Raw genomic sequence first — 26,981 nt, 5'->3', positions numbered from 1 at the left:
TGTGCCATGTGTTACCTAGTTAACAGGCAGTGAGTGTGTCTATCTGTGCCATGTGTTACCTTGTTAACAGGCAGTGAGTGTGTCTATCTGTGCCATTTGTTACCATGTTAACAGGCAGTGAGTGTGTCTATCTGTGCCATGTGTTACGGTTGTTAACAGGCAGTTAGTGTGTCTATCTGTGCCATGTGTTACGGTTGTTAACAGGCAGTGAGTGTGTCTATCTGTGCCATGTGTTACGGTTGTTAACAGGCAGTGAGTGTGTCTATCTGTGCCATGTGTTACGGTTGTTAACAGGCAGTGAGTGTATCTATCTGTGCCATGTGTTACCTTGTTAACAGGCATTGAGTGTGTCTATCTGTGCCATGTGTTACGGTTGTTAACAGGCAGTGAGGTTATTTATCTGTGGAATGTGTTACCTTGTTAACAGGCAGTGAGTCTGTCTATCTGTACAATGTGTTACCTTGTTAACAGGCAGCGAGTGTGTCTATCTCTGCCATGTGTTACCATGTTAACAGGCAGTGAGTGTGTCTATCTGTGCCATGTGTTACCTTGTTAACAGGCAGTGAGTGTGTCTATCTGTGCCATGTGTTACCTTGTTAACAGGCAGTGAGTGTGTCTATCTGTGCCATGTGTTACCTTGTTAACAGGCATTGAGTGTGTCTATCTGTGCCATGTGTTACCTTGTTAACAGGCAGTGAGTGTGTCTATCTGTGCCATGTGTTACCTTGTTAACAGGCAGTGAGTGTGTCTATCTGTGCCATGTGTTACCTTGTTAACAGGCAGTGAGTGTGTCTATCTGTGCCATGTGTTACCTTGTTAACAGGCAGTGAGTGTGTCTATCTGTGCCATGTGTTACCTTGTTAACAGGCAGTGAGTGGGTCTATCTGTGCCATGTGTTACCTTGTTAACAGGCAGTGAGTGTGTCTATCTGTGCCATGTGTTACCTTGTTAACAGGCAGTGAGTGTGTCTATCTGTGCCATGTGTTACCTTGTTAACAGGCAGTGAGTGGGTCTATCTGTGCCATGTGTTACCTTGTTAACAGGCAGTGAGTGTGTCTATCTGTGCCATGTGTTATCTTGTTAAAAGGCATTGAGTGTGTCTATCTCTGCCATGTGTTACCTTGTTAACAGGCAGTGAGTGTGTCTATCTGTGCCATTTGTTACCTTGTTAACAGGCAGTGAGTGTGTCTATCTGTACAATGTGTTACCTTGTTAACAACAGTGAGTGTGTCTATCTGTGCCATGTGTTACCATGTTAACAGGCAGTGAGTGTGTCTATTTGTGCCATGTGTTACCTTGTTAACAGGCAGTGAGTGTGTCTATCTGTGCCATTTGTTACCTTGTTAACAGGCAGTGAGTGTGTCTATCTGTACAATGTGTTACCTTGTTAACAACAGTGAGTGTGTCTATCTGTGCCATGTGTTACCATGTTAACAGGCAGTGAGAGTGTGTCTATCTGTGCCATGTGTTACATTGTTAACAGGCAGTGAGTGTGTCTATCTGTGCCATGTGTTACCTTGTTAACAGGCAGTGAGTGTGTCTATCTGTGCCATGTGTTACCTTGTTAACAGCAGTGAGTGTGTCTATCTGTGCCATGTGTTACCTTGTTAACAGGCAGTGAGTGTGTCTATCTGTGCCATGTGTTACCTTGTTAACAGGCAGTGAGTGTGTCTATCTGTGCCATGTGTTACCTTGTTAACAGGCAGTGAGTGTGTCTATCTGTGCCATGTGTTACCTTGTTAACAGGCAGTGAGTGTGTCTATCTGTGCCATGTGTTACCTTGTTAACAGGCAGTGAGTGTGTCTATCTGTGCCATGTGTTACCTTGTTAACAGGCAGTGAGTGTGTCTATCTGTGCCATGTGTTACCTTGTTAACAGGCAGTGAGTGTGTCTATCTGTGCCATTTGTTACCTTGTTAACAGGCAGTGAGTGTGTCTATCTGTGCCATGTGTTACCTTGTTAACAGGCAGTGAGTGTGTCTATCTGTGCCATGTGTTACGGTTGTTAACAGGCAGTGAGTGTGTCTATCTGTGCCATGTGTTACGGTTGTTAACAGGCAGTGAGGTTATTTATCTGTGCAATGTGTTACCTTGTTAACAGGCAGTGAGTGTGTCTATCTGTGCCATGTGTTACCTTGTTAACAGGCAGTGAGTGTGTCTATCTGTGCCATGTGTTACCTTGTTAACAGGCAGTGAGTGTGTCTATCTGTGCCATGTGTTACCTTGTTAACAGGCAGTGAGTGTGTCTATCTGTGCCATGTGTTACCTTGTTAACAGGCAGTGAGTGTGTCTATCTGTGCCATGTGTTACCTTGTTAACAGGCAGTGAGTGTGTCTATCTGTGCCATGTGTTACCTTGTTAACAAGCAGTGAGTGTGTCTATCTGTGCCATGTGTTACCTTGTTAACAGGCAGTGAGTGTGTCTATCTGTGCCATGTGTTACCATGTTAACAGGCAGTGAGTGTGTCTATCTGTGCCATGTGTTACCTTGTTAACAGGCAGTGAGTGTGTCTATCTGTGCCATGTGTTACCTTGTTAACATCAGTGAGTGTGTCTATCTGTGCCATGTGTTACCTTGTTAACAGGCAGTGAGTGTGTCTATCTGTGCCATATGTTACCTTGTTAAGAGGCAGTGAGTGTGTCTATCTGTGCCATGTGTTACGGTTGTTAACAGGCAGTGAGTGTGTCTATCTGTACCATGTGTTACCTTGTTAACAGGCAGTGAGTGTGTCTATCCGTGCCATGTGTTACCTTGTTAACAGGCAGTGAGAGTGTCTATCTCTGCCATGTGTTACCTTGTTAACAGGCAGTGAGTGTGTCTATCTCTGCCATGTGTTACATTGTTAACAGGCAGTGAGTGTGTCTATCTCTGCCATGTGTTACATTGTTAACAGGCAGTGAGTGTGTCTATCTGTGCCATGTGTTACCTTGTTAACAGGCAGTGAGTGTGTCTATCTGTGCCATTTGTTACCATGTTAACAGGCAGTGAGTGTGTCTATCTGTGCCATGTGTTACCTTGTTAACAGGCAGTGAGTGTGTCTATCTGTGCCATGTGTTACGGTTGTTAACAGGCAGTGAGTGTGTCTATCTGTGCCATGTGTTACCTTGTTAACAGGCAGTGAGTGTGTCTATCTGTGCCATGTGTTACCTTGTTAACAGGCAGTGAGTGTGTCTATCTGTGCCATCTGTTACCTTGTTAACAGGCAGTGAGTGTGTCTATCTGTGCCATGTGTTACGGTTGTTAACAGGCAGTGAGTGTGTCTATCTGTGCCATGTGTTACGGTTGTTAACAGGCAGTGAGTGTGTCTATCTGTGCCATGTGTTACGGTTGTTAACAGGCAGTGAGTGTGTCTATCTGTGCCATGTGTTACGGTTGTTAACAGGCAGTGAGTGTGTCTATCTGTGCCATGTGTTACGGTTGTTAACAGGCAGTGAGTGTGTCTATCTGTGCCATGTGTTACCTTGTTAACAGGCAGTGAGTGTATCTATCTGTGCCATGTGTTACCTTGTTAACAGGCATTGAGTGTGTCTATCTGTGCCATGTGTTACGGTTGTTAACAGGCAGTGAGGTTATTTATCTGTGGAATGTGTTACCTTGTTAACAGGCAGTGAGTCTGTCTATCTGTACAATGTGTTACCATGTTAACAGGCAGTGAGTGTGTCTATCTGTGCCATTTGTTACCATGTTAACAGGCAGTGAGTGTGTCTATCTGTGCCATGTGTTACCTTGTTAACAGGCAGTGAGTGTGTCTATCTGTGCCATGTGTTACCTTGTTAACAGGTAGTGAGTGTGTATCTGTGCCATGTGTTACCTTGTTAACAGGCAGTGAGTGTGTCTATCTGTGCCATGTGTTACCTTGTTAACAGGCAGTGAGTGTGTCTATCTGTGCCATGTGTTACCTTGTTAACAGGCAGTGAGTGTGTCTATCTGTGCCATTTGTTACCTTGTTAACAGGCAGTGAGGTTATTTATCTGTGCCATATGTTACCTTGTTAACAGGCAGTGAGTGTGTCTATCTGTACAATGTGTTACCTTGTTAACAGGCAGTGAGTGTGTCTATCTGTGCCATGTGTTACCTTGTTAACAGGCAGTGAGTGTGTCTATCTGTGCCATGTGTTACCTTGTTAACAGGCAGTGAGTGTGTCTATCTGTGCCATTTGTTACCTTGTTAACAGGCTGTGAGTGTGTCTATCTGTGCCATGTGTTACCTTGTTAACAGGCAGTAAGTGTGTCTATCTGTGCCATGTGTTACCTTGTTAACAGGCAGTGAGTGTGGCTACCTGTACCATGTGTTACCTTGTTAACAGGCAGTGAATGTGGCTATCTGTACCATGTGTTACCTTGTTAACAGGCAGTGAGTGTGTCTATCTGTGCCATGTGTTACCTTGTTAACCAGCAGTGAGTTTGTCTATCTGTGCCATGTGTTACCTTATTAACAGGCAGTGAGTGTGTCTATCTGTGCCACGTGTTACCTTGTTAACAGGCAGTGAGGTTATTTATCTGTGCCATATGTTACCTTGTTAAGAGGCAGTGAGTGTGTCTATCCGTGCCATGTGTTACCTTGTTAACAGGCAGTGAGTGTGTCTATTTGTGCCATGTGTTACCTTGTTAACAGGCAGTGAGTGTGTCTATCCGTGCCATGTGTTACCTTGTTAACAGGCAGTGAGTGTGTCTATTTGTGCCATGTGTTACCTTGTTAACAGGCAGTGAGTGTGTCTATCTGTGCCATGTGTTACCTTGTTAACAGGCAGTGAGTGTGTCTATCTGTGCCATGTGTTACCTTGTTAACAGGCAGTGAGTGTGTCTATCTGTGCCATGTGTTACCTTGTTAACAGGCAGTGAGTGTGTCTATCTGTGCCATGTGTTACCTTGTTAACAGGTAGTGAGTGTGTCTATCTGTGCCATGTGTTACCTTGTTAATAGGCATTGAGTGTGTCTATATGTGCCATGTGTTACCTTGTTAACAAGCAGTGAGTGTGTCTATCTGTGCCATTTGTTACCTTGTTAACAGGCAGTGAGTGTATTTATCTGTGCCATGTGTTACCTTGTTAACAGGCAGTGAGTGTGTCTATCTGTGCCATGTGTTACCTTGTTAACAGGCAGTGAGTGTGTCTATCTGTGCCATTTGTTACCTTGTTAACAGGCAGTGAGTGTGTCTATCTGTGCCATGTGTTACCTTGTTAACAGGCAGTGAGTGTGTCTATCTGTGCCATTTGTTATCTTGTTAACAGGCAGTGAGTGTGTCTATCTGTGCCATGTGTTACCTTGTTAACAGGTAGTGAGTGTGTCTATTTGTGCCATGTGTTACCTTGTTAACAGGCAGTGAGTTTGTCTATCTGTGCCATGTGTTACCTTGTTAACAGGCAGTGAGTGTGTCTATCTGTGCCATGTGTTACCTTTTTAACAGGCAGTGAATGTGTCTAACTGTGCCATTTGTTACCTTATTAACAAGCAGTGAGTGTTTCTATCTGTGCCATGTGTTACTATGTTAACAGGTAGTGAGTGTGTCTATCTGTGCCATGTGTTACTTGATAACAGGCAGTAAGTGGGTCTATCTGTGCCATGTGTTACCATGTTAACAGGCAGTGAGTGTGTCTATCTGTGCCATGTGTTACCTTGTTAACAGGCAGTGAGTGTGTCTATCTGTGCCATGTGTTACCATGTTAACAGGCAGTGAGTGTGTCTATCTGTGCCATGTGTTACCTTGTTAACAGGTAGTGAGTGTGTCTATCTGTGCCATGTGTTACCTTGTTAACAGGTAGTGAGTGTGTCTATCTGTGCCATGTGTTACCTTGTTAACAGGCAGTGAGTGTGTCTATCTGTGCCATGTGTTACCATGTTAACAGGCAGTGAGTGTGTCTATCTGTGCCATGTGTTACCTTGTTAACAGGCAGTGAGTGTATTTATCTGTGCCATGTGTTACCTTGTTAACAGGCAGTGAGTGTGTCTATCTGTGCCATGTGTTACCTTGTTAACAGGCAGTGAGTGTGTCTATCTGTCCCATGTGTTACCTTGTTAACGGGCAGTGAGGTTATTTATCTGTGCCATGTGTTACCTTGTTAACAGGCAGTGAGGTTATTTATCTGTGCCATGTGTTACCTTTTTAACAGGCAGTGAGGTTATTTATCTGTGCCATGTGTTACGGTTGTTAACAGGCAGTGAGTGTGTCTATCTGTGCCATGTGTTACGGTTGTTAACAAGCAGTGAGTGTGTCTATCTGTGCCATGTGTTACGGTTGTTAACAGGCAGTGAGTGTGTCTATCTGTGCCATGTGTTACCTTGTTAACAGGCAGTGAGTGTATCTATCTGTGCCATGTGTTACCATGTTAACAGGCAGTGAGTGTGTCTATCTGTGCCATGTGTTACGGTTGTTAACAGGCAGTGAGTGTGTCTATCTGTGCCATGTGTTACCTTGTTAACAGGCAGTGAGTGTGTCTATCTGTGCCATGTGTTACCATGTTAACAGGCAGTGAGTGTGTCTATCTGTGCTATGTGTTACCTTGTTAACAGGCAGTGAGGTTATTTATCTGTGCCATGTGTTAACTTGTTAACAGGCAGTGAGGTTATTTATCTGTGCCATGTGTTACCTTGTTAACAGGCATTGAGTGTGTCTATCTGTGCCATGTGTTACCTTGTTAACAGGCAGTGAGTGTGTCTATCTGTGCCATGTGTTACCTTGTTAACAGGCAGTGAGTGTGTCTATCTGTGCCATTTGTTACCTTGTTAACAGGCAGTGAGTGTGTCTATCTGTGCCATGTGTTACCTTGTTAACAGGCAGTGAGTGTGTCTATCTGTGCCATTTGTTATCTTGTTAACAGGCAGTGAGTGTGTCTATCTGTGCCATGTGTTACCTTGTTAACAGGTAGTGAGTGTGTCTATTTGTGCCATGTGTTACCTTGTTAACAGGCAGTGAGTTTGTCTATCTGTGCCATGTGTTACCTTGTTAACAGGCAGTGAGTGTGTCTATCTGTGCCATGTGTTACCTTTTTAACAGGCAGTGAATGTGTCTAACTGTGCCATTTGTTACCTTATTAACAAGCAGTGAGTGTTTCTATCTGTGCCATGTGTTACCATGTTAACAGGTAGTGAGTGTGTCTATCTGTGCCATGTGTTACTTGATAACAGGCAGTAAGTGGGTCTATCTGTGCCATGTGTTACCATGTTAACAGGCAGTGAGTGTGTCTATCTGTGCCATGTGTTACCTTGTTAACAGGCAGTGAGTGTGTCTATCTGTGCCATGTGTTACCATGTTAACAGGCAGTGAGTGTGTCTATCTGTGCCATGTGTTACCTTGTTAACAGGTAGTGAGTGTGTCTATCTGTGCCATGTGTTACCTTGTTAACAGGTAGTGAGTGTGTCTATCTGTGCCATGTGTTACCTTGTTAACAGGCAGTGAGTGTGTCTATCTGTGCCATGTGTTACCATGTTAACAGGCAGTGAGTGTGTCTATCTGTGCCATGTGTTACCTTGTTAACAGGCAGTGAGTGTATTTATCTGTGCCATGTGTTACCATGTTAACAGGCAGTGAGTGTGTCTATCTGTGCCATGTGTTACCCTTGTTAACAGGCAGTGAGTGTGTCTATCTGTCCCATGTGTTACCTTGTTAACGGGCAGTGAGGTTATTTATCTGTGCCATGTGTTACCTTGTTAACAGGCAGTGAGGTTATTTATCTGTGCCATGTGTTACCTTTTTAACAGGCAGTGAGGTTATTTATCTGTGCCATGTGTTACGGTTGTTAACAGGCAGTGAGTGTGTCTATCTGTGCCATGTGTTACGGTTGTTAACAAGCAGTGAGTGTGTCTATCTGTGCCATGTGTTACGGTTGTTAACAGGCAGTGAGTGTGTCTATCTGTGCCATGTGTTACCTTGTTAACAGGCAGTGAGTGTATCTATCTGTGCCATGTGTTACCATGTTAACAGGCAGTGAGTGTGTCTATCTGTGCCATGTGTTACGGTTGTTAACAGGCAGTGAGTGTGTCTATCTGTGCCATGTGTTACCTTGTTAACAGGCAGTGAGTGTGTCTATCTGTGCCATGTGTTACCATGTTAACAGGCAGTGAGTGTGTCTATCTGTGCTATGTGTTACCTTGTTAACAGGCAGTGAGGTTATTTATCTGTGCCATGTGTTAACTTGTTAACAGGCAGTGAGGTTATTTATCTGTGCCATGTGTTACGGTTGTTAACAGGCAGTGAGTGTGTCTATCTGTGCCATGTGTTACCTTGTTAACAGGCAGTGAGTGTATCTATCTGTGCCATGTATTACCTTGTTAACAGGTAGTGAGTGTGTCTATCTGTGCCATGTGTTACCTTGTTAACAGGTAGTGAGTGTTTCTATCTGTGCCATGTGTTACCTTGTTAACAGGTAGTGAGTGTGTCTATCTGTGCCATGTGTTACCTTGTTAACAGGCAGTGAGTGTGTCTATCTGTGCCATGTGTTACCTTGTTAACAGGCAGTGAGTGTGTCTATCTGTGCCATGTGTTACCTTGTTAACAGGTAGTGAGTGTGTCTATCTGTGCCATGTGTTACCTTGTTAACAGGCAGTGAGTGTGTCTATCTGTGCCATGTGTTACCTTGTTAACAGGCATTGAGTGTGTCTATTTGTGCCATGTGTTACCTTGTTAACAGGTAGTGAGTGTGTCTATCTGTGCCATGTGTTACCTTGTTAACAGGCAGTGAGTGTGTCTATCTGTGCCATGTGTTACCTTGTTAACGGGCAGTGAGGTTATTTATCTGTGCCATGTGTTACCTTGTTAACAGGCAGTGAGGTTATTTATCTGTGCCATGTGTTACCTTTTTAACAGGCAGTGAGGTTATTTATCTGTGCCATGTGTTACGGTTGTTAACAGGCAGTGAGTGTGTCTATCTGTGCCATGTGTTACGGTTGTTAACAGGCAGTGAGTGTGTCTATCTGTGCCATGTGTTACGGTTGTTAACAGGCAGTGAGTGTGTCTATCTGTGCCATGTGTTACCTTGTTAACAGGCAGTGAGTGTATCTATCTGTGCCATGTGTTACCATGTTAACAGGCAGTGAGTGTGTCTATCTGTGCCATGTGTTACGGTTGTTAACAGGCAGTGAGTGTGTCTATCTGTGCCATGTGTTACCTTGTTAACAGGCAGTGAGTGTGTCTATCTGTGCCATGTGTTACCATGTTAACAGGCAGTGAGTGTGTCTATCTGTGCCATGTGTTACCTTGTTAACAGGCAGTGAGGTTATTTATCTGTGCCATGTGTTACCTTGTTAACAGGCAGTGAGGTTATTTATCTGTGCCATGTGTTACGGTTGTTAACAGGCAGTGAGTGTGTCTATCTGTGCCATGTGTTACCTTGTTCACAGGCAGTGAGTGTCTCTATCTGTGCCATGTGTTACCTTGTTAACAGGCAGTGAGTGTGTCTATCCGTGCCATGTGTTACCTTGTTAACAGGCAGTGAGTGTGTCTATTTGTGCCATGTGTTACCTTGTTAACAGGCAGTGAGTGTGTCTATCTGTGCCATGTGTTACCTTGTTAACAGGTAGTGAGTGTGTCTATCTGTGCCATGTGTTACCTTGTTAATAGGCATTGAGTGTGTCTATATGTGCCATGTGTTACCTTGTTAACAAGCAGTGAGTGTGTCTATCTGTGCCATTTGTTACCTTGTTAACAGGCAGTGAGTGTGTCTATCTGTGCAATGTGTTACCATGTTAACAGGCATTGAGTGTGTCTATCTGTGCCATGTGTTACCTTGTTAACAGGCAGTGAGTGTGTCTATCTGTGCCATGTGTTACCTTGTTAACAGGCAGTGAGTGTGTCTATCTGTGCCATTTGTTACCTTGTTAACAGGCAGTGAGTGTGTCTATCTGTGCCATGTGTTACCTTGTTAACAGGCAGTGAGTGTGTCTATCTGTGCCATTTGTTATCTTGTTAACAGGCAGTGAGTGTGTCTATCTGTGCCATGTGTTACCTTGTTAACAGGTAGTGAGTGTGTCTATTTGTGCCATGTGTTACCTTGTTAACAGGCAGTGAGTTTGTCTATCTGTGCCATGTGTTACCTTGTTAACAGGCAGTGAGTGTGTCTATCTGTGCCATGTGTTACCTTTTTAACAGGCAGTGAATGTGTCTAACTGTGCCATTTGTTACCTTATTAACAAGCAGTGAGTGTTTCTATCTGTGCCATGTGTTACCATGTTAACAGGTAGTGAGTGTGTCTATCTGTGCCATGTGTTACCATGTTAACAGGTAGTGAGTGTGTCTATCTGTGCCATGTGTTACCATGTTAACAGGCAGTAAGTGGGTCTATCTGTGCCATGTGTTACCATGTTAACAGGCAGTGAGTGTGTCTATCTGTGCCATGTGTTACCTTGTTAACAGGCAGTGAGTGTGTCTATCTGTGCCATGTGTTACCATGTTAACAGGCAGTGAGTGTGTCTATCTGTGCCATGTGTTACCTTGTTAACAGGCAGTGAGTGTATTTATCTGTGCCATGTGTTACCTTGTTAACAGGCAGTGAGTGTGTCTATCTGTGCCATGTGTTACCTTGTTAACAGGCAGTGAGTGTGTCTATCTGTCCCATGTGTTACCTTGTTAACGGGCAGTGAGGTTATTTATCTGTGCCATGTGTTACGGTTGTTAACAGGCAGTGAGTGTCTATCTGTGCCATGTGTTACCTTGTTAACAGGCAGTGAGGTTATTTATCTGTGCCATGTGTTACCTTGTTAACAGGCAGTGAGGTTATTTATCTGTGCCATGTGTTACCTTTTTAACAGGCAGTGAGGTTATTTATCTGTGCCATGTGTTACGGTTGTTAACAGGCAGTGAGTGTGTCTATCTGTGCCATGTGTTACGGTTGTTAACAAGCAGTGAGTGTGTCTATCTGTGCCATGTGTTACGGTTGTTAACAGGCAGTGAGTGTGTCTATCTGTGCCATGTGTTACCTTGTTAACAGGCAGTGAGTGTATCTATCTGTGCCATGTGTTACCATGTTAACAGGCAGTGAGTGTGTCTATCTGTGCCATGTGTTACGGTTGTTAACAGGCAGTGAGTGTGTCTATCTGTGCCATGTGTTACCTTGTTAACAGGCAGTGAGTGTGTCTATCTGTGCCATGTGTTACCATGTTAACAGGCAGTGAGTGTGTCTATCTGTGCTATGTGTTACCTTGTTAACAGGCAGTGAGGTTATTTATCTGTGCCATGTGTTAACTTGTTAACAGGCAGTGAGGTTATTTATCTGTGCCATGTGTTACGGTTGTTAACAGGCAGTGAGTGTGTCTATCTGTGCCATGTGTTACCTTGTTAACAGGCAGTGAGTGTATCTATCTGTGCCATGTATTACCTTGTTAACAGGTAGTGAGTGTGTCTATCTGTGCCATGTGTTACCTTGTTAACAGGTAGTGAGTGTTTCTATCTGTGCCATGTGTTACCTTGTTAACAGGTAGTGAGTGTGTCTATCTGTGCCATGTGTTACCTTGTTAACAGGCAGTGAGTGTGTCTATCTGTGCCCTGTGTTACCTTGTTAACAGGCAGTGAGTGTGTCTATCTGTGCCATGTGTTACCTTGTTAACAGGTAGTGAGTGTGTCTATCTGTGCCATGTGTTACCTTGTTAACAGGCAGTGAGTGTGTCTATCTGTGCCATGTGTTACCTTGTTAACAGGCATTGAGTGTGTCTATTTGTGCCATGTGTTACCTTGTTAACAGGTAGTGAGTGTGTCTATCTGTGCCATGTGTTACCTTGTTAACAGGCAGTGAGTGTGTCTATCTGTGCCATGTGTTACCTTGTTAACGGGCAGTGAGGTTATTTATCTGTGCCATGTGTTACCTTGTTAACAGGCAGTGAGGTTATTTATCTGTGCCATGTGTTACGGTTGTTAACAGGCAGTGAGTGTGTCTATCTGTGCCATGTGTTACGGTTGTTAACAGGCAGTGAGTGTGTCTATCTGTGCCATGTGTTACGGTTGTTAACAGGCAGTGAGTGTGTCTATCTGTGCCATGTGTTACCTTGTTAACAGGCAGTGAGTGTATCTATCTGTGCCATGTGTTACCATGTTAACAGGCAGTGAGTGTGTCTATCTGTGCCATGTGTTACGGTTGTTAACAGGCAGTGAGTGTGTCTATCTGTGCCATGTGTTACCTTGTTAACAGGCAGTGAGTGTGTCTATCTGTGCCATGTGTTACCATGTTAACAGGCAGTGAGTGTGTCTATCTGTGCCATGTGTTACCTTGTTAACAGGCAGTGAGGTTATTTATCTGTGCCATGTGTTACCTTGTTAACAGGCAGTGAGGTTATTTATCTGTGCCATGTGTTACGGTTGTTAACAGGCAGTGAGTGTGTCTATCTGTGCCATGTGTTACCTTGTTCACAGGCAGTGAGTGTCTCTATCTGTGCCATGTGTTACCTTGTTAACAGGTAGTGATTTTTCTCCCACCAGAGCCTGGTGATTAAAACTCATTTAAATGGAGAGAAATTGCACAAAATCTTTGGGTGTGAAGCGAGACAGAAACATTACAATACCTGGTAAAAAGCACAATCACTTGCACAGTGAGAATCAGCTCTCAAGCTATTAATTGTCTGTGTAACTTTCTTTGAGGGACGTTACGTACTGACATGACTTCTTAGATAATCTCTCCAGACCAGAGAGTTTTAGAGAATATGTCCCAAGTGACTGAGATTAAATAATGCTGACTTGTTTTGACCAGGAGAATTTGAGTGAATGAGCACAATGTATCCCCTAGTGACACAGAACAACAGATAACTCTGGCCCTGATTTAGGGTCCCATGATCTAAAGCTCTCTGCTCTGGTGAGATTACCTAAGGAGTCGTGTCAGTACAGTGATGTCCCCATATAGAATTTTAGAAAGGCAAATTTAATCTTGCGAGTTATTTAATGTGATACACTTGGTGCTGTTTGCAAAAGGAAATGCTGAACCCCCCAAAGATTTTGAGAGCTTTCTCTCCATGCCAGCAAATTTGTGAATATCAGACACTTGCGACCTGGACTTTATCTGAGGTATCCTATTAGGTGGATGGTACTTTCGCCTGGATACCCGCAAGGACGGTTGGCACGCCTGGCCACTGAATCACTCCTGGAAGAACCTACAAGGTGTGGTGGATGCAGCTTTTTCATGGGAGAACAAGATTTACTTCATCCAGGTGAGAACACCACTGAGCTGAGACTCATTTGGCATTTGGGTCCCAAGACAGCAACCAGAAATAAAGGTTGTCCAAAACTAACTGTCCCTAAGCCTGAAAACTGTCTCCAAACCTTGTCCCCTGACCAAAGCCATGATTGCTGCGTAGAAGGACATTAAACCTTACTAACCAGACTGGTGGAAGAACAGAAGTTACCAGAACTCGCAGGGGTTCCACAACCTGAACAACCTAACTAGAATGAGATTATATCAGAAAACATCACAATAATTAGATATTTGGTTCACAATATTTTGTCTCACTGATCATCGGTCCTCGTCCCTGAAATACAAAATGATTTCTAAAGATTATCAGAGATTAATATTCTTAATATTTTATCAAAAGTATTCAGTTTCCCAAAAAACACAAAATAGAATAAATGGAAACAAACGGCTAGATTTAGAGTTTTGTCGGTAAAGACCCGCGTAGCTAACGCTGCTTTTTTTCCCAACGCACCCTTCCAACAACGCTGGTATTTAGAGTTGTCTGAGGGGCTGCGTTAGGCTCAGAAAAGGGAGCATTGAGCCTAACTTAGCTCCACTTCAACCCTCAATACCAGCGTTGCTTATGGTAGCGGTAAGCTGGAAAAACGTGCTCATGCACGATATCCCCATAGGAAACAATGGGGCATTTTGGGCTGAAAAAAAACCTAACACCTGCAAAAAAGCAGCGTTCAGCTCCTAACGCAGCCCCATTGTTTCCTATGGGGAAACACTTCCTAAGTCTGCACCTAAGACCCTAACATGAACCCCCGAGTCTAAACACCCCTAACCTTACACTTATTAACCCCTAATCTGCCGCCCCCGCTATTGCTGACACCTGCATTTTATTATTAACCCCTAATCTGTCGCTCCGGACACCGCCGCAACCTACATTATCCCTATGAACCCCTAATCTGCTGCCCCTAACACTGCCGACACCTATATTATATTTATTAACCCCTAATCTGCCCCCCAATGTCGCTGCTACCTTACCTACACTTATTAACCCCTAATCTGCCGACCGGACCTCGCCGCCACTATAATAAATGTATTAACCCCTAAACCACTGCACTCCCACCTCGCAAACACTAGAATAAATAGTATTAACCCCTAATCTGCCCTCCCTAATATCGCCGCCACCTACCTATAATTATTAACCCCTAATCTCCCGCCCACAACGTCGCCGCTACTATAATAAATTTATTGACCCCTAAACCTAAGTCTAACCCTAACCCTAACACCCCCCTAACATAAATATAATTTAAATTAAACAAAATAATATTCCTAAAAATAACTAAATTATTCCTATTTAAAACTAAATACTTACCTATAAAATAAACCATAAGATAGCTACAATATAACTAATAATTACATTGTAGCTATTTTAGGATTTATATTTATTTTATAGGCAACTTTGTATTTATTTTAACCAGGTACAATAGCTATTAAATAGTTAATAACTATTTAATAGCTACCTAGTTAAAATAAGTACAAAATTTCCTGTAAAATAAATGCTAACCTAAGTTACAAATACACCTAACACTACACTATCAATAAATTAATTAAATAAATTACCTACAATTACCTAAAATAAAATACAATAAAATAAACTATTCTATAATACAAAAAAACCCCCCACTAAATTACAAAAAATAAAAAAGAATTACAAGACTTTTAAGCTAATTACACCTAATCTAAGCCCCCTAATAAAATAAAAAAGCCCCCCAAAATAAAAAATTCCCTACCCTATTCTAAACTACCAAAGTACTCCTCTCTATTACCAGCCCTTTAAAAGGGCTTTTTGCGGGGCAAACCCCAAAGTAATCAGCTCTTTTACCTGAAAATAAAAATACAATACCCCGCAACATTACAACTCACCACCCTCATACCCCTACTCTAACCCACCCAAACCCCCCTTAAAAAAACCTATCGCTTACCCCCTGAAGATCTCCCTACCTTGAGTCATCTTCACCCAGCCGAGCCGAATTCTTCATCCAAGGTGCGCAGAGGAGGTCCTTGATCCGGTAGAGTCTTCATCCAAGCGGCAAAGAAGAGGTCCTCCATCCGGTAGAAGTCTTCATCCAGGTGGCGTCTTCAAACTTCATCCAGCCGGAGCGGAGCCATCTTCAACGGAGCCGACGCGGAGCCATCCTCTCCAACCGACGAATGAAGGTTCCTTTAAGGGACGTCATCCAAGATGGCGTCCCTTCAATTCCGATTGGCTGATAGAATTCTATCAACCAATCGGAATTAAGGTAGAAAAAATCTGATTGGCTGATGCAATCAGCCAATCAGATTGAAGTTCAATCCGATTGACTGATCCAATCAGCCAATCGGATTGAACTCGCATTCTATTGGCTGATCGGAACAGCCAATAGAATGCGAGTTCAATACGATTGGCTGATTGGGGGTGTTAGGGTTAGACTTAGGTTTAGGGGTTTATAAATTTATTATAGTAGCGACGTTGCGGGCGGGAGATTAGGGGTTAATAATTGTAGGTAGGTGGCGGAGATGTTAGGGAGGGCAGATTAGGGGTTAATACAATTTATTATAGTGTTTGCGAGTGGGGAGTGCGGCGGTTTAGGGGTTAATACATTTATTATAGTGGCGGCGAGGTCCGGTCGGCAGATTAGGGGTTAATAAGTGTAGTTAGGTAGCGGTGATGTTGGGGGGCAGAGAATTAGGGGTTAATAAATATAATATAGGGGTCGGCGATGTTATGGGCAGCAGATTAGGGGTTCATAGGTATGATGTAGGTGGCGGCGGTGTCCTGTCGGTTGATTAGGGGTTAAAAAAAATTATTATAGTGGCTGCGATGTGGGGGGCCTCGGTTTAGGGGTACATAGGTAGTTTATGGGTGTTAGTGTACTTTGTAGCACAGTAGTTAAGAGATTTATATTCCGGCGTTAGCCCATAAAGCTCTTAACTACTGACTTTTTTGGCGGTAGGAGTCTTGTTGCTAGAGGCTCTACCGCTCACTTCTTCCAAGACTCCAAATACCAGCGTTAGGCAGATCCCATTGAAAAGATAGGATACGCAATTGCCGTAAGAGGATCTGCGGTAGCCTGGAATCGTGGTAGGGAAGTGAGTGGTAGACCCTTTCCTGCCTGACTCTAAATACCAGCGGGCGGCCAAAAGCAGCGTTAGGACCCCTTAACGCTGCTTTTGACGGCTGTTACAGAAGCATTAGTTATTTTGTTGTGAAGAGCTTATTTCCCAGCAGCAATGCCTGAACCAGAAAGCCAGCGCCTAAGAAGGGCTCCAAGAAAACCGTAACAAGTATCATTTCATAAAGAGTTAACTTTTTTCAGCTTTTAGAAACTATTGCCTAAATACACATTTGCTGGCTTCAGCTCTAAGTTTAGAGATAACCAATCCCATTGTCTAATCACCTCCGGAGCCAGACTGCTAATTGATAAGATGAACTTGTAAACTTGTTATCTTAAGTACTGTAATCCTATTGTGGCCTGTCAAAGGACAGTGCTCTCTATCTAAATGTGTGATGGGGGATTTTGTGCTTCCCCCCCTCTCCCCCTGGGAGTGCCCTGTGTGCATGTAACCTTAATAAAAAGCAGGCTGGGCATCCCAGTCCTGAGTTCTTGTTTGACCCTCAATCGCAGCGTTGACTCGTTTTACGTGGGCAGAAGGGTATCCTAGCTGTACTGCAGCTAAGGGAGATTATTCTATATTTGCGAGACTCATATAGAATACTATGGAAAGCAGCTTCTCCCCTCTTTAGCAATAGGGATCCAGGCTACTAAGCGGTCCATCTCTCAGCGAGACTAAGGGTAACCGTAACATTTGGCGGCAGCGGCGGGATTTTCCTGGATTTCCTAGGAGAGGTACAGAACGGATGGAGAGCGCTTACGAAAAATTGAAGCGTACAACCCTAAAGGATTTACTTGAAAGCAGAGGGGGGTACGCCAGCAACCGGCCGAGGAGAGAGCTGATCGCAGAATTGACCGAACTGGATCAGAGCTTCACAATGGCGGAAACACCGACCACGATTAGTGACGAAAAAACCAGGATTGTTCGGGAAAGGCTCTCATTATACGGGCCGAACCCCTCCATGGAATTGGTACAGCAGTTGATGGCGGAGGCGGACGAGGATATACGAGAGACTCGAGCCCACGAACTCAACCTAGCGAATGCACACCGCAATGCTGAAGCCCCGCAGGTAATCATCCCTGTCGAAAATGCTGGGAGGCCCAAGATACCCTATGCGGCATTTCGACCCTTCCTAGAGAGCGAGACAGGGATTGATGAATATTTGGCGGACTTCGAAAGGCAATGTGCCCTGCACCAGATTCCCAACAGAGAGTGGCCCACGATATTGTCTGGGAAACTATCCGGGCGAGCCCTGGAAGCCTTTCGTACTCTGGGTGCTGAGGAAGTGACACAGTATGAGCTAGTTAAGGAGACACTGTTGCGACGGTACGCTGTAACTCCGGACACGTATCGCCGACAGTTTCGGGGCACGGAAAAGAAGCCTAACGATACCCATATGGAATGGGCGCACCGAATGCGGAGAGCGGCAAATCACTGGCTGAGCGGAAGTAAAGCGGTGACTGGGGAGGAAATTTTACAATTGTTTCTCTTAGAACATTTTTATAATGGCATGGAACAGCAAGGGAAGGAATGGCTGCGAGACAGGCGGCCTTCTACCTTAGAAGAAGAAGCAGCCAAATTGGCCGATGAACATTATGACTCCCGTCTTCACGAACCCATGAACTACCTGTTACGGTTACCCTTAGTCTCGCTGAGAGATGGACCGCTTAGTAACCTGGATTCCTATTGCTGAAGAGGGGAGGAACTGCTTTCCATAGTATTCTATATGAGTCTCGAAAATGTAGAATAATCCCCCTTAGCTGTAGTACAGCTAGGATACCCTTCTGCCCACAAAAACGAGTCAACGCTGCGATTGAGGGACAACCAAGACTGAGGACTGGGATGCCCAGCCTGCTTTTTATTTAGGTTACATGCACACAGGGCACTCCCAGGGGGGGAAGCATAAAATCCCCCATCACACATTTAGACAAAGCCCTTGGACAGGCCACCGCAGATAACAAGTACACACAAGAAAACAATTGAGTCCTTCTTATCACCTAGCAGTGAATGCTTATCACAAACTTAATTACAGTACACAATATGCTAGGAAACCTGCCTCAGAAAATAGTTTTCTCAAAACTGAACAGAGTTAACCCTTTATGAAATGATACTTGTTACAGTTTTCTTGGAGCCCTTCTTAGGCGCTGGCTTGGCTGGTTCAGGCATTGCTGCTGGGAAATAAGTTTCTTCACAACAAAATAACTAATGCTTCTGTAACAGTGCTCCCTTTCTGTGGAACACTCTGGCAGACACGGTCTGACCCCTTTTCGGGGCAGACTAAGGCTGTCCAGACCGCTGGTTATGCGGGGCTGAGGTCGGTTTGTCTGGACAACCCGTCGGCGTTGCCATTCTGTTTCCCAGGTCTGTAAGTAATGGTGAAATTGAAGGGTTGCAACGATAAACTCCAACGTAATAGCCTGCCATTATCTCCAGAGACCCGGTTCAGCCACACCAACGGGTTATGGTCGGTGACCAGAGTGAACTCCTGCCCATATAAATAGGGAGTCAATTTCTTTAATGCCCACACCAAAGCCAAACACTCCTTTTCGACCGCTGCATAGCTGACTTCGCGGGGCAGGAGCTTCCGGCTGATGTAGGCAACTGGATGCTCCCCTCCATCTTCGCCTACTTGGCTGAGGACGGCTCCCAGCCCGAACATGGAAGCATCTGTATGGACGATAAAACGTTTGTTAAGGGCTGGAGCCGCCAAGACAGGAGCGTTAATTAGAGCATTTTTGAGAGCCTGGAAAGCCGTTTCACAGTGGGGAGACCACAGGACCTGTCGAGGTAAGTTCTTCTTGGTCAAGTCAGTCAGGGGTTTGGCAAGTGTGCTGTAGTCTGGTACGAACCGTCTATAGTACCCTGCCGTGCCCAGGAAGGCTAGGACCTGAGTCTTAGTGATGGGGGTGGGCCAATTGGCGACAGCTTCTATCTTGGCCGGCTCTGGTCGCTGCTTTCCACACCCCACCCGGTGACCCAGGTACTGTACCTCGGCCATCCCAAAGTGGCATTTTTCTGGCTTCAGAGTCAGGCCAGCAGCCCGGATCTGATCCAGAACCATTCCTATGTGAGCTAAGTGGTCCTCCCATGACTCACTGTGGATCGCTATGTCGTCCAGGTAGGCGCAAGCAAAACTCTGGAAGCCATCCAGGAGCCTATCCACCAAGCGCTGGAATGTAGCTGGGGCATTCTTCATCCCAAACGGCATTACCCTAAACTGATATAAGCCGAATGGGGTGACGAATGCCGACTTGGGGATAGCCTCCGGGGCCAGGGGAATCTGCCAGTAACCTTTGCAGAGGTCAATAGTGGTCAGGTAATTTCCCCTGGCTATACGATCGAGTAGCTCGTCTACCCTGGGCATAGGGTAAGCGTCCGTCACGGTCTTTTCATTGAGCCTCCGATAGTCTACGCAGAACCGGGTGGTCCCATCTTTCTTGGGCACCAAGACAACTGGGGAGGCCCAGGGACTATCGGAGGGCTCAATTACCCTGAGTTGGAGCATCTCATCGATCTCCTTCTTCATTCCTATCCTAACTGCTTCGGGGATTCGGTACGGAGCCTGGCGCAAGGGAGCTTGTCCCGGAGTATCTACCTGGTGGGTGGTTAAAGTAGTGTACCCTGGCTTCGGGGAGAAGGTGAGGTGTTTGGACTGTAGGAGTTGGTTGAGCTGCTCCCTTTCAGTGGGGCTAAGTCGGTCTCCTATCTGAACCTGAGCCACTATACCTGTGGGGAGACTCTTTTCTAATAGGTCTGGAATGGGTAGACTGTCGGGGCCTTCCTGAGGGGAACAACATACGGCCGTCACGTTCTCTGGTCGCTCAAAATATTCCTTGAGCATGTTTACATGGAATGTCTTTCTAAGATTGTTGTCGTGGCAGCTAGCTATCACATAAGTGGTGTCTCCCCTTTTCTCTACGATCTGGTAGGGGCCCTGCCAGGACGCCTGCAATTTGTCTGTCTTCACCGGCTTAAGTACTAACACCTTTTGTCCTATGGTAAAGATTCTCTTTCGGGCCCCCCGATCGTACCATACTTTCTGTCTTCTCTGGGCCGACTGGAGATTAGCCCGCACGGATTTGGCTAATTGCTCCATTCGGTCCCTGAGTTCCAGCACGTATGGCACAATGGGGACACCGTCAGTCTCCATCTCTCCCTCCCAGTGCTCCCGGATCAGGTTTAGGGGTCCCCGTACCTTTCTTCCGTAGAGCAACTCGAAGGGAGAGAACCCTGTCGTTTCCTGGGGCACCTCCCGATAAGCAAAAAGGAGGTGCGGCAGGAAGCGTTCCCAGTCTCGGTATTCCTGAGTGAACGTCTTGAGCATTTGCTTGAGGGTCCCATTGAACCTCTCACACAGCCCGTTCGTCTGGGGGTGGTATGGGGAGCTCAGGAGGGACTTAATTTTGCAAACCTGCCAGAGTTGTTGGGTCAATTCAGCCGTAAATTGGGTGCCTCGGTCGGATAGGATTTCTTTTGGAAATCCTACCCGGGAGAACACCTGTACTAGTGCATTCGCTACCGTATCCGCTTGTATGTTGGATAGGGCGACAGCCTCTGGGTACCTGGTAGCGTAGTCCACTACGGTAAGAATGTAGCGCTTACCGGAGGGACTAGGGGTAGCCAGTGGTCCCACTAGGTCAATAGCAACCCGGCTGAAGGGTTCCTCTACAATGGGCATATTTACTAGATGGGCTTTAGGGTGATCGCCTCGCCTTCCTACTCGTTGACACACATCGCAGGTGTTACAGTAAGTTCTAACGTCAGCGTGTACCCCTGGCCAAAAGAACGTGTGAGTAATGCGGTGTAGGGTACGGGTTACAGCTAGGTGGCCTGCTAAGGGGATGTCGTGGCCTATCTTGAGGATTTCTTGACGGTATTTGTGGGGCACTACCAGCTGTCGCCTACGCTGTCCCCTTTTCTCTGTCCAGCGGTATAGTTTCCCTTTTTCCCATAAGAATGTTTCATTATCTGCCCCGCCCCCTCCGGTCTCTGCTCGTTCCCGGTACTTTTGTAAGGTCGGGTCAGTCTTAGACTCTGTCTCGAAAGCATCTGGGGTGTCCCAGGGTATGGGGCCTAACATGTCAGGCAAGGTCGGGGTAGGTCTTACCTGTGTCTCCCGCACTGGTGAGAGTTCTCGCTCCGTCCGGGCTTGGGCCCGTGTAGTCACTGGGTCCGCCTCGTTGTTGCATACTGGAGCATAGGCAGAAGTCATGGGGCCCAAATCATTGCCCAGTAGTACTTCGGCAGGTAAATTATCCATTATGCCCACGTTCACAGCCCCCTTTCCCGCTCCCCAATCAAGATGCACTTTAGCTGTTGGAATTTTGTACACATCCCCCCCCCGCCACTCTAACGGCCACAGTCTGTCCAGATCGCTTGTGCTCCGGCACCAAATGACTCTGTACCAGCGTGATAGTAGCCCCTGTGTCTCTCAATCCCTCGGTAGATCGCCCCTCGAGCCATACCTTCTGCCGATGGTGCTGGCGGTTATCTGAGGCAGCATATACAGGGTCCGCCTCGTGAAGCGGCCCCAAATATTCCTCCATAGGGGCCTCTTGGTTAACACAGAGGGTCCGGGCCGGACGATATGCCCCAGAGGGGTAATTGTAATTCCTGGGTGTCTGGTGCGTATTAAGGGGGCAGCTAGCCATGAAATGCCCTGGTTGCTTGCATCGGTGGCAAGTCGGTCTGGGACGCTCAGAGCTGTTATTGGGTGGTCCTGAGTGTCGGGCGGGCCCTGCGGGCACCGGGGCTCGGAATTCAGCACGAGGGGGTGCACGGTAAACCTCTCTGGGTTCGTGAAGACGGGAGTCATAATGTTCATCGGCCAATTTGGCTGCTTCTTCTAAGGTAGAAGGTCGCCTGTCTCGCAGCCATTCCTTCCCTTGCTGTTCCATGCCATTATAAAAATGTTCTAAGAGAAACAATTGTAAAATTTCCTCACCAGTCACCGCTTTACTTCCGCTCATCCAGTGATTTGCCGCTCTCCGCATTCGGTGCGCCCATTCCATATGGGTATCGTTAGGCTTCTTTTTCGTGCCCCGAAACTGTCGGCGATACGCGTCCGGAGTTACTGCGTACCGTCGCAACAGTGTCTCCTTAACTAGCTCATACTGTGTCACTTCCTCAGCACCCAGAGTACGAAAGGCTTCCAGGGCTCGCCCGGATAGTTTCCCAGACAATATCGTGGGCCACTCCCTGTTGGGAATCTGGTGCAGGGCACATTGCCTTTCGAAGTCCGCCAAATATTCATCAATCCCTGTCTCGCTCTCTAGGAAGGGTCGAAATGCCGCATAGGGTATCTTGGGCCTCCCAGCATTTTCGACAGGGATGATTACCTGCGGGGCTTCAGCATTGCGGTGTGCGTTCGCTAGGTTGAGTTCGTGGGCTCGAGTCTCTCGTATATCCTTGTCCGCTTCCGCCATCAACTGCTGTACCAATTCCATGGAGGGGTTCGGCCCGTACAGTGAGAGCCTCTCCCGAACAATCCTGGTTTTTTCGTCACTAATCGTGGTCGGTGTTTCCGCCATTGTGAAGCTCTGATCCAGTTCGGTCAATTCTGCGATCAGCTCTCTCCTCGGCCGGTTGCTGGCGTACCCCCCTCTGCTTTCAAGTAAATCCTTTAGGGTTGTACGCTTCAATTTTTCGTAAGCGCTCTCCATCCGTTCTGTACCTCTCCTAGGAAATCCAGGAAAAATCCCACCGCTGCCGCCAAATGTTACGGTTACCCTTAGTCTCGCTGAGAGATGGACCGCTTAGTAGCCTGGATTCCTATTGCTGAAGAGGGGAGAAACTGCTTTCCATAGTATTCTATATGAGTCTCGCAAATGTAGAATAATCCCCCTTAGCTGTAGTACAGCTAGGATACCCTTCTGCCCACAAAAACGAGTCAACGCTGCGATTGAGGGACAACCAAGACTGAGGACTGGGATGCCCAGCCTGCTTTTTATTTAGGTTACATGCACACAGGGCACTCCCAGGGGGGGAAGCATAAAATCCCCCATCACACATTTAGACAAAGCCCTTGGACAGGCCACCACAGATAACAAGTACACACAAGAAAACAATTGAGTCCTTCTTATCACCTAGCAGTGAATGCTTATCACAAACTTAATTACAGTACACAATATGCTAGGAAACCTGCCTCAGAAAATAGTTTTCTCAAAACTGAACAGAGTTAACCCTTTATGAAATGATACTTGTTACAGTTTTCTTGGAGCCCTTCTTAGGCGCTGGCTTGGCTGGTTCAGGCATTGCTGCTGGGAAATAAGTTTCTTCACAACAAAATAACTAATGCTTCTGTAACACTACCGAGCTCCAGCACGGGTCGAACCCAGAGAGGTTTACCGTGCACCCCCTCGTGCTGAATTTCGAGCCCCAGTGCCCACAGGGCCCGTCCGACACTCAGGACCACCCAATAACAGCTCTGAGCGTCCCAGACCGACTTGCCACCGATGCAAGCAACCAGGGCATTTCATGGCTAGCTGCCCCCTTAATACGCACCAGACACCCAGGAATTACAATTACCCCTCTGGGTCCTATCGTCCGGCCCGGGCCCTCTGTGTTAACCAAGAGGCCCCTATGGAGGGATATGTGGGGCCGCTTCACGAGGCAGACCCTGTATATGCTGCCTCAGATAACCGCCAGCACCATCGGCAGAGGGTATGGCTCGAGGGGCGATCTACCGAGGGATTGCGAGACACAGGGGCTACTATCACGCTGGTACAGAGTCATTTGGTGCCAGAGCACAAGCGATCCGGACAGACTGTGGCCGTTAGAGTGGCGGGGGGGGGGATGTGTACAAAATTCCAACAGCTAAAGTGCATCTTGATTGGGGAGCGGGAAAGGGGGCTGTGAACGTGGGCCTAATGGATAATTTACCTGCCGAAGTACTACTGGGCAACGATTTGGGCCCCATGACTTCTGCCTATGCTCCAGTATGCAACAACGAGGCGGACCCAGTGACTACACGGGCCCAAGCCCGGACGGAGCGAGAGCTCTCACCAGTGCGGGAGACACAGGTAAGACCTACCCCGACCTTGCCTGACAGGTTAGGCCCCATACCCTGGGACACCCCAGATGCTTTCGAGGCAGAGTCTAAGACTGACCCGACCTTACAAAAGTACCGGGAACGAGCAGAGACCGGAGGGGGCGGGGCAGATAACGAAACATTCTTATGGGAAAAAGGGAAACTATACCGCTGGACAGAGAAAAGGGGACAGCGTAGGCGACAGCTGGTAGTGCCCCACAAATACCGTCAAGAAATCCTCAAAATAGGCCACGACATCCCCTTAGCAGGCCACCTAGCCGTTACCCGTACCCTACACCGCATTACTCACACGTTCTTTTGGCCAGGGGTGCACGCTGACGTTAGAACTTACTGTAACACCTGCGATGTGTGTCAACGAGTAGGAAGGCGAGGCGATCACCCTAAAGCCCAGCTAGTAAATATGCCCATTGTAGAGGAACCCTTCAGCCGGGTTGCTATTGACCTAGTGGGACCACTGGCTACCCCTAGTCCCTCCGGTAAGCGATACATTCTTACCGTAGTGGACTACGCTACCAGGTACCCAGAGGCTGTCGCCCTATCCAACATACAAGCGGATACGGTAGCGAATGCACTAGTACAGGTGTTCTCCCGGGTAGGATTTCCAAAAGAAATCCTATCCGACCGAGGCACCCAATTTACGGCTGAATTGACCCAACAACTCTGGCAGGTTTGCAAAATTAAGTCCCTCCTGAGCTCCCCATACCACCCCCAGACGAACGGGCTGTGTGAGAGGTTCAATGGGACCCTCAAGCAAATGCTCAAGACGTTCACTCAGGAATACCGAGACTGGGAACGCTTCCTGCCGCACCTCCTATTTGCTTATCGGGAGGTGCCCCAGGAAACGACAGGGTTCTCTCCCTTCGAGTTGCTCTACGGAAGAAAGGTACGGGGACCCCTAAACCTGATCCGGGAGCACTGGGAGGGAGAGATGGAGGCTGACGGTGTCCCCATTGTGCCATACGTGCTGGAACTCAGGGACCGAATGGAGCAATTAGCCAAATCCGTGCGGGCTAATCTCCAGTTGGCCCAGAGAAGACAGAAAGTATGGTACGATCGGGGGGCCCGAAAGAGAATCTTCACCATAGGACAAAAGGTGTTAGTACTTAAGCCGGTGAAGACAGACAAATTGCAGGCGTCCTGGCAGGGTCCCTACCAGATCGTAGAGAAAAGGGGAGACACCACTTATGTGATAGCTAGCTGCCACGACAACAATCTTAGAAAGACATTCCATGTAAACATGCTCAAGGAATATTTTGAGCGACCAGAGAACGTGACGGCCGTATGTTGTTCCCCTCAGGAAGACCCCGACAGTTTACCCATTCCAGACCTATTAGAAAAGAGCCTCCCCACAGGTATAGTGGCGCAGGTTCAGATAGGGGACCGACTTAGCCCCACTGAAAGGGAGCAGCTCAACCAACTCCTCCAGTCCAAACACCTCACCTTCTCCCCGAAGCCAGGGTACACTACTTTAACCACCCACCAGGTAGATACTCCGGGACAAGCTCCCTTGCGCCAGGCTCCGTACCGAATCCCCGAAGCAGTTAGGACAGGAATGAAGAAGGAGATCGATGAGATGCTCCAGCTCAGGGTAATTGAGCCCTCCGATAGTCCCTGGGCCTCCCCAGTTGTCTTGGTGCCCAAGAAAGATGGGACCACCCGGTTCTGCGTAGACTATCGGAGGCTCAATGAAAATACCGTGACGGACGCTTACCCTATGCCCAGGGTAGACGAGCTACTCGATCGTATAGCCAGGGGAAATTACCTGACCACTATTGACCTCTGCAAAGGTTACTGGCAGATTCCCCTGGCCCCGGAGGCTATCCCCAAGTCGGCATTCGTCACCCCATTCGGCTTATATCAGTTTAGGGTAATGCCGTTTGGGATGAAGAATGCCCCAGCTACATTCCAGCGCTTGGTGGATAGGCTCCTGGATGGCTTCCAGAGTTTTGCTTGCGCCTACCTGGACGACATAGCGATCCACAGTGAGTCCTGGGAGGACCACTTAGCTCATGTGGGAATGGTTCTGAATCAGATCCGGGCTGCTGGCCTGACTCTGAAGCCAGAAAAATGCCACTTTGGGATGGCCGAGGTACAGTACCTGGGTCACCGGGTGGGGTGTGGAAAGCAGCGACCAGAGCCGGCCAAAATAGAAGCTGTCGCCAATTGGCCCACCCCCATCACTAAGACTCAGGTCCTAGCCTTCCTGGGCACGGCAGGGTACTATAGACGGTTCGTACCAGACTACAGCACACTTGCCAAACCCCTGACTGACTTGACCAAGAAGAACTTACCTCGACAGGTCCTGTGGTCTCCCCACTGTGAAACGGCTTTCCAGGCTCTCAAAAATGCTCTAATTAACGCTCCTGTCTTGGCGGCCCCAGCCCTTAACAAACGTTTTATCGTCCATACAGATGCTTCCATGTTCGGGCTGGGAGCCGTCCTCAGCCAAGTAGGCGAAGATGGAGGGGAGCATCCAGTTGCCTACATCAGCCGGAAGCTCCTGCCCCGCGAAGTCAGCTATGCAGCGGTCGAAAAGGAGTGTTTGGCTTTGGTGTGGGCATTAAAGAAATTGACTCCCTATTTATATGGTCAGGAGTTCACTCTGGTCACCGACCATAACCCGTTGGTGTGGCTGAACCGGGTCTCTGGAGATAACGGCAGGCTATTACGTTGGAGCTTATCG

General features: G+C 47.0%; 1 protein-coding gene across 1 annotated transcript in view; it reads left to right on the top strand.

The window, feature by feature from the left end:
- HPX (hemopexin) overlaps positions 1-26,981 on the top strand; it is a gene marked incomplete in the record, with an annotated part of 182,505 nt that overhangs the window by 140,855 nt on the left and 14,669 nt on the right. Inside the window, 1 exon segment of the mRNA XM_053708845.1 lies at positions 12,993-13,123. Coding sequence (XP_053564820.1) covers positions 12,993-13,123 — 131 coding nt within the window.

This window comes from Bombina bombina, chromosome 3 (assembly GCF_027579735.1).
Source record: "Bombina bombina isolate aBomBom1 chromosome 3, aBomBom1.pri, whole genome shotgun sequence".
NCBI lineage: Eukaryota > Metazoa > Chordata > Amphibia > Anura > Bombinatoridae > Bombina > Bombina bombina.
This window is presented reverse-complemented; position numbering and strand designations above follow the sequence as displayed.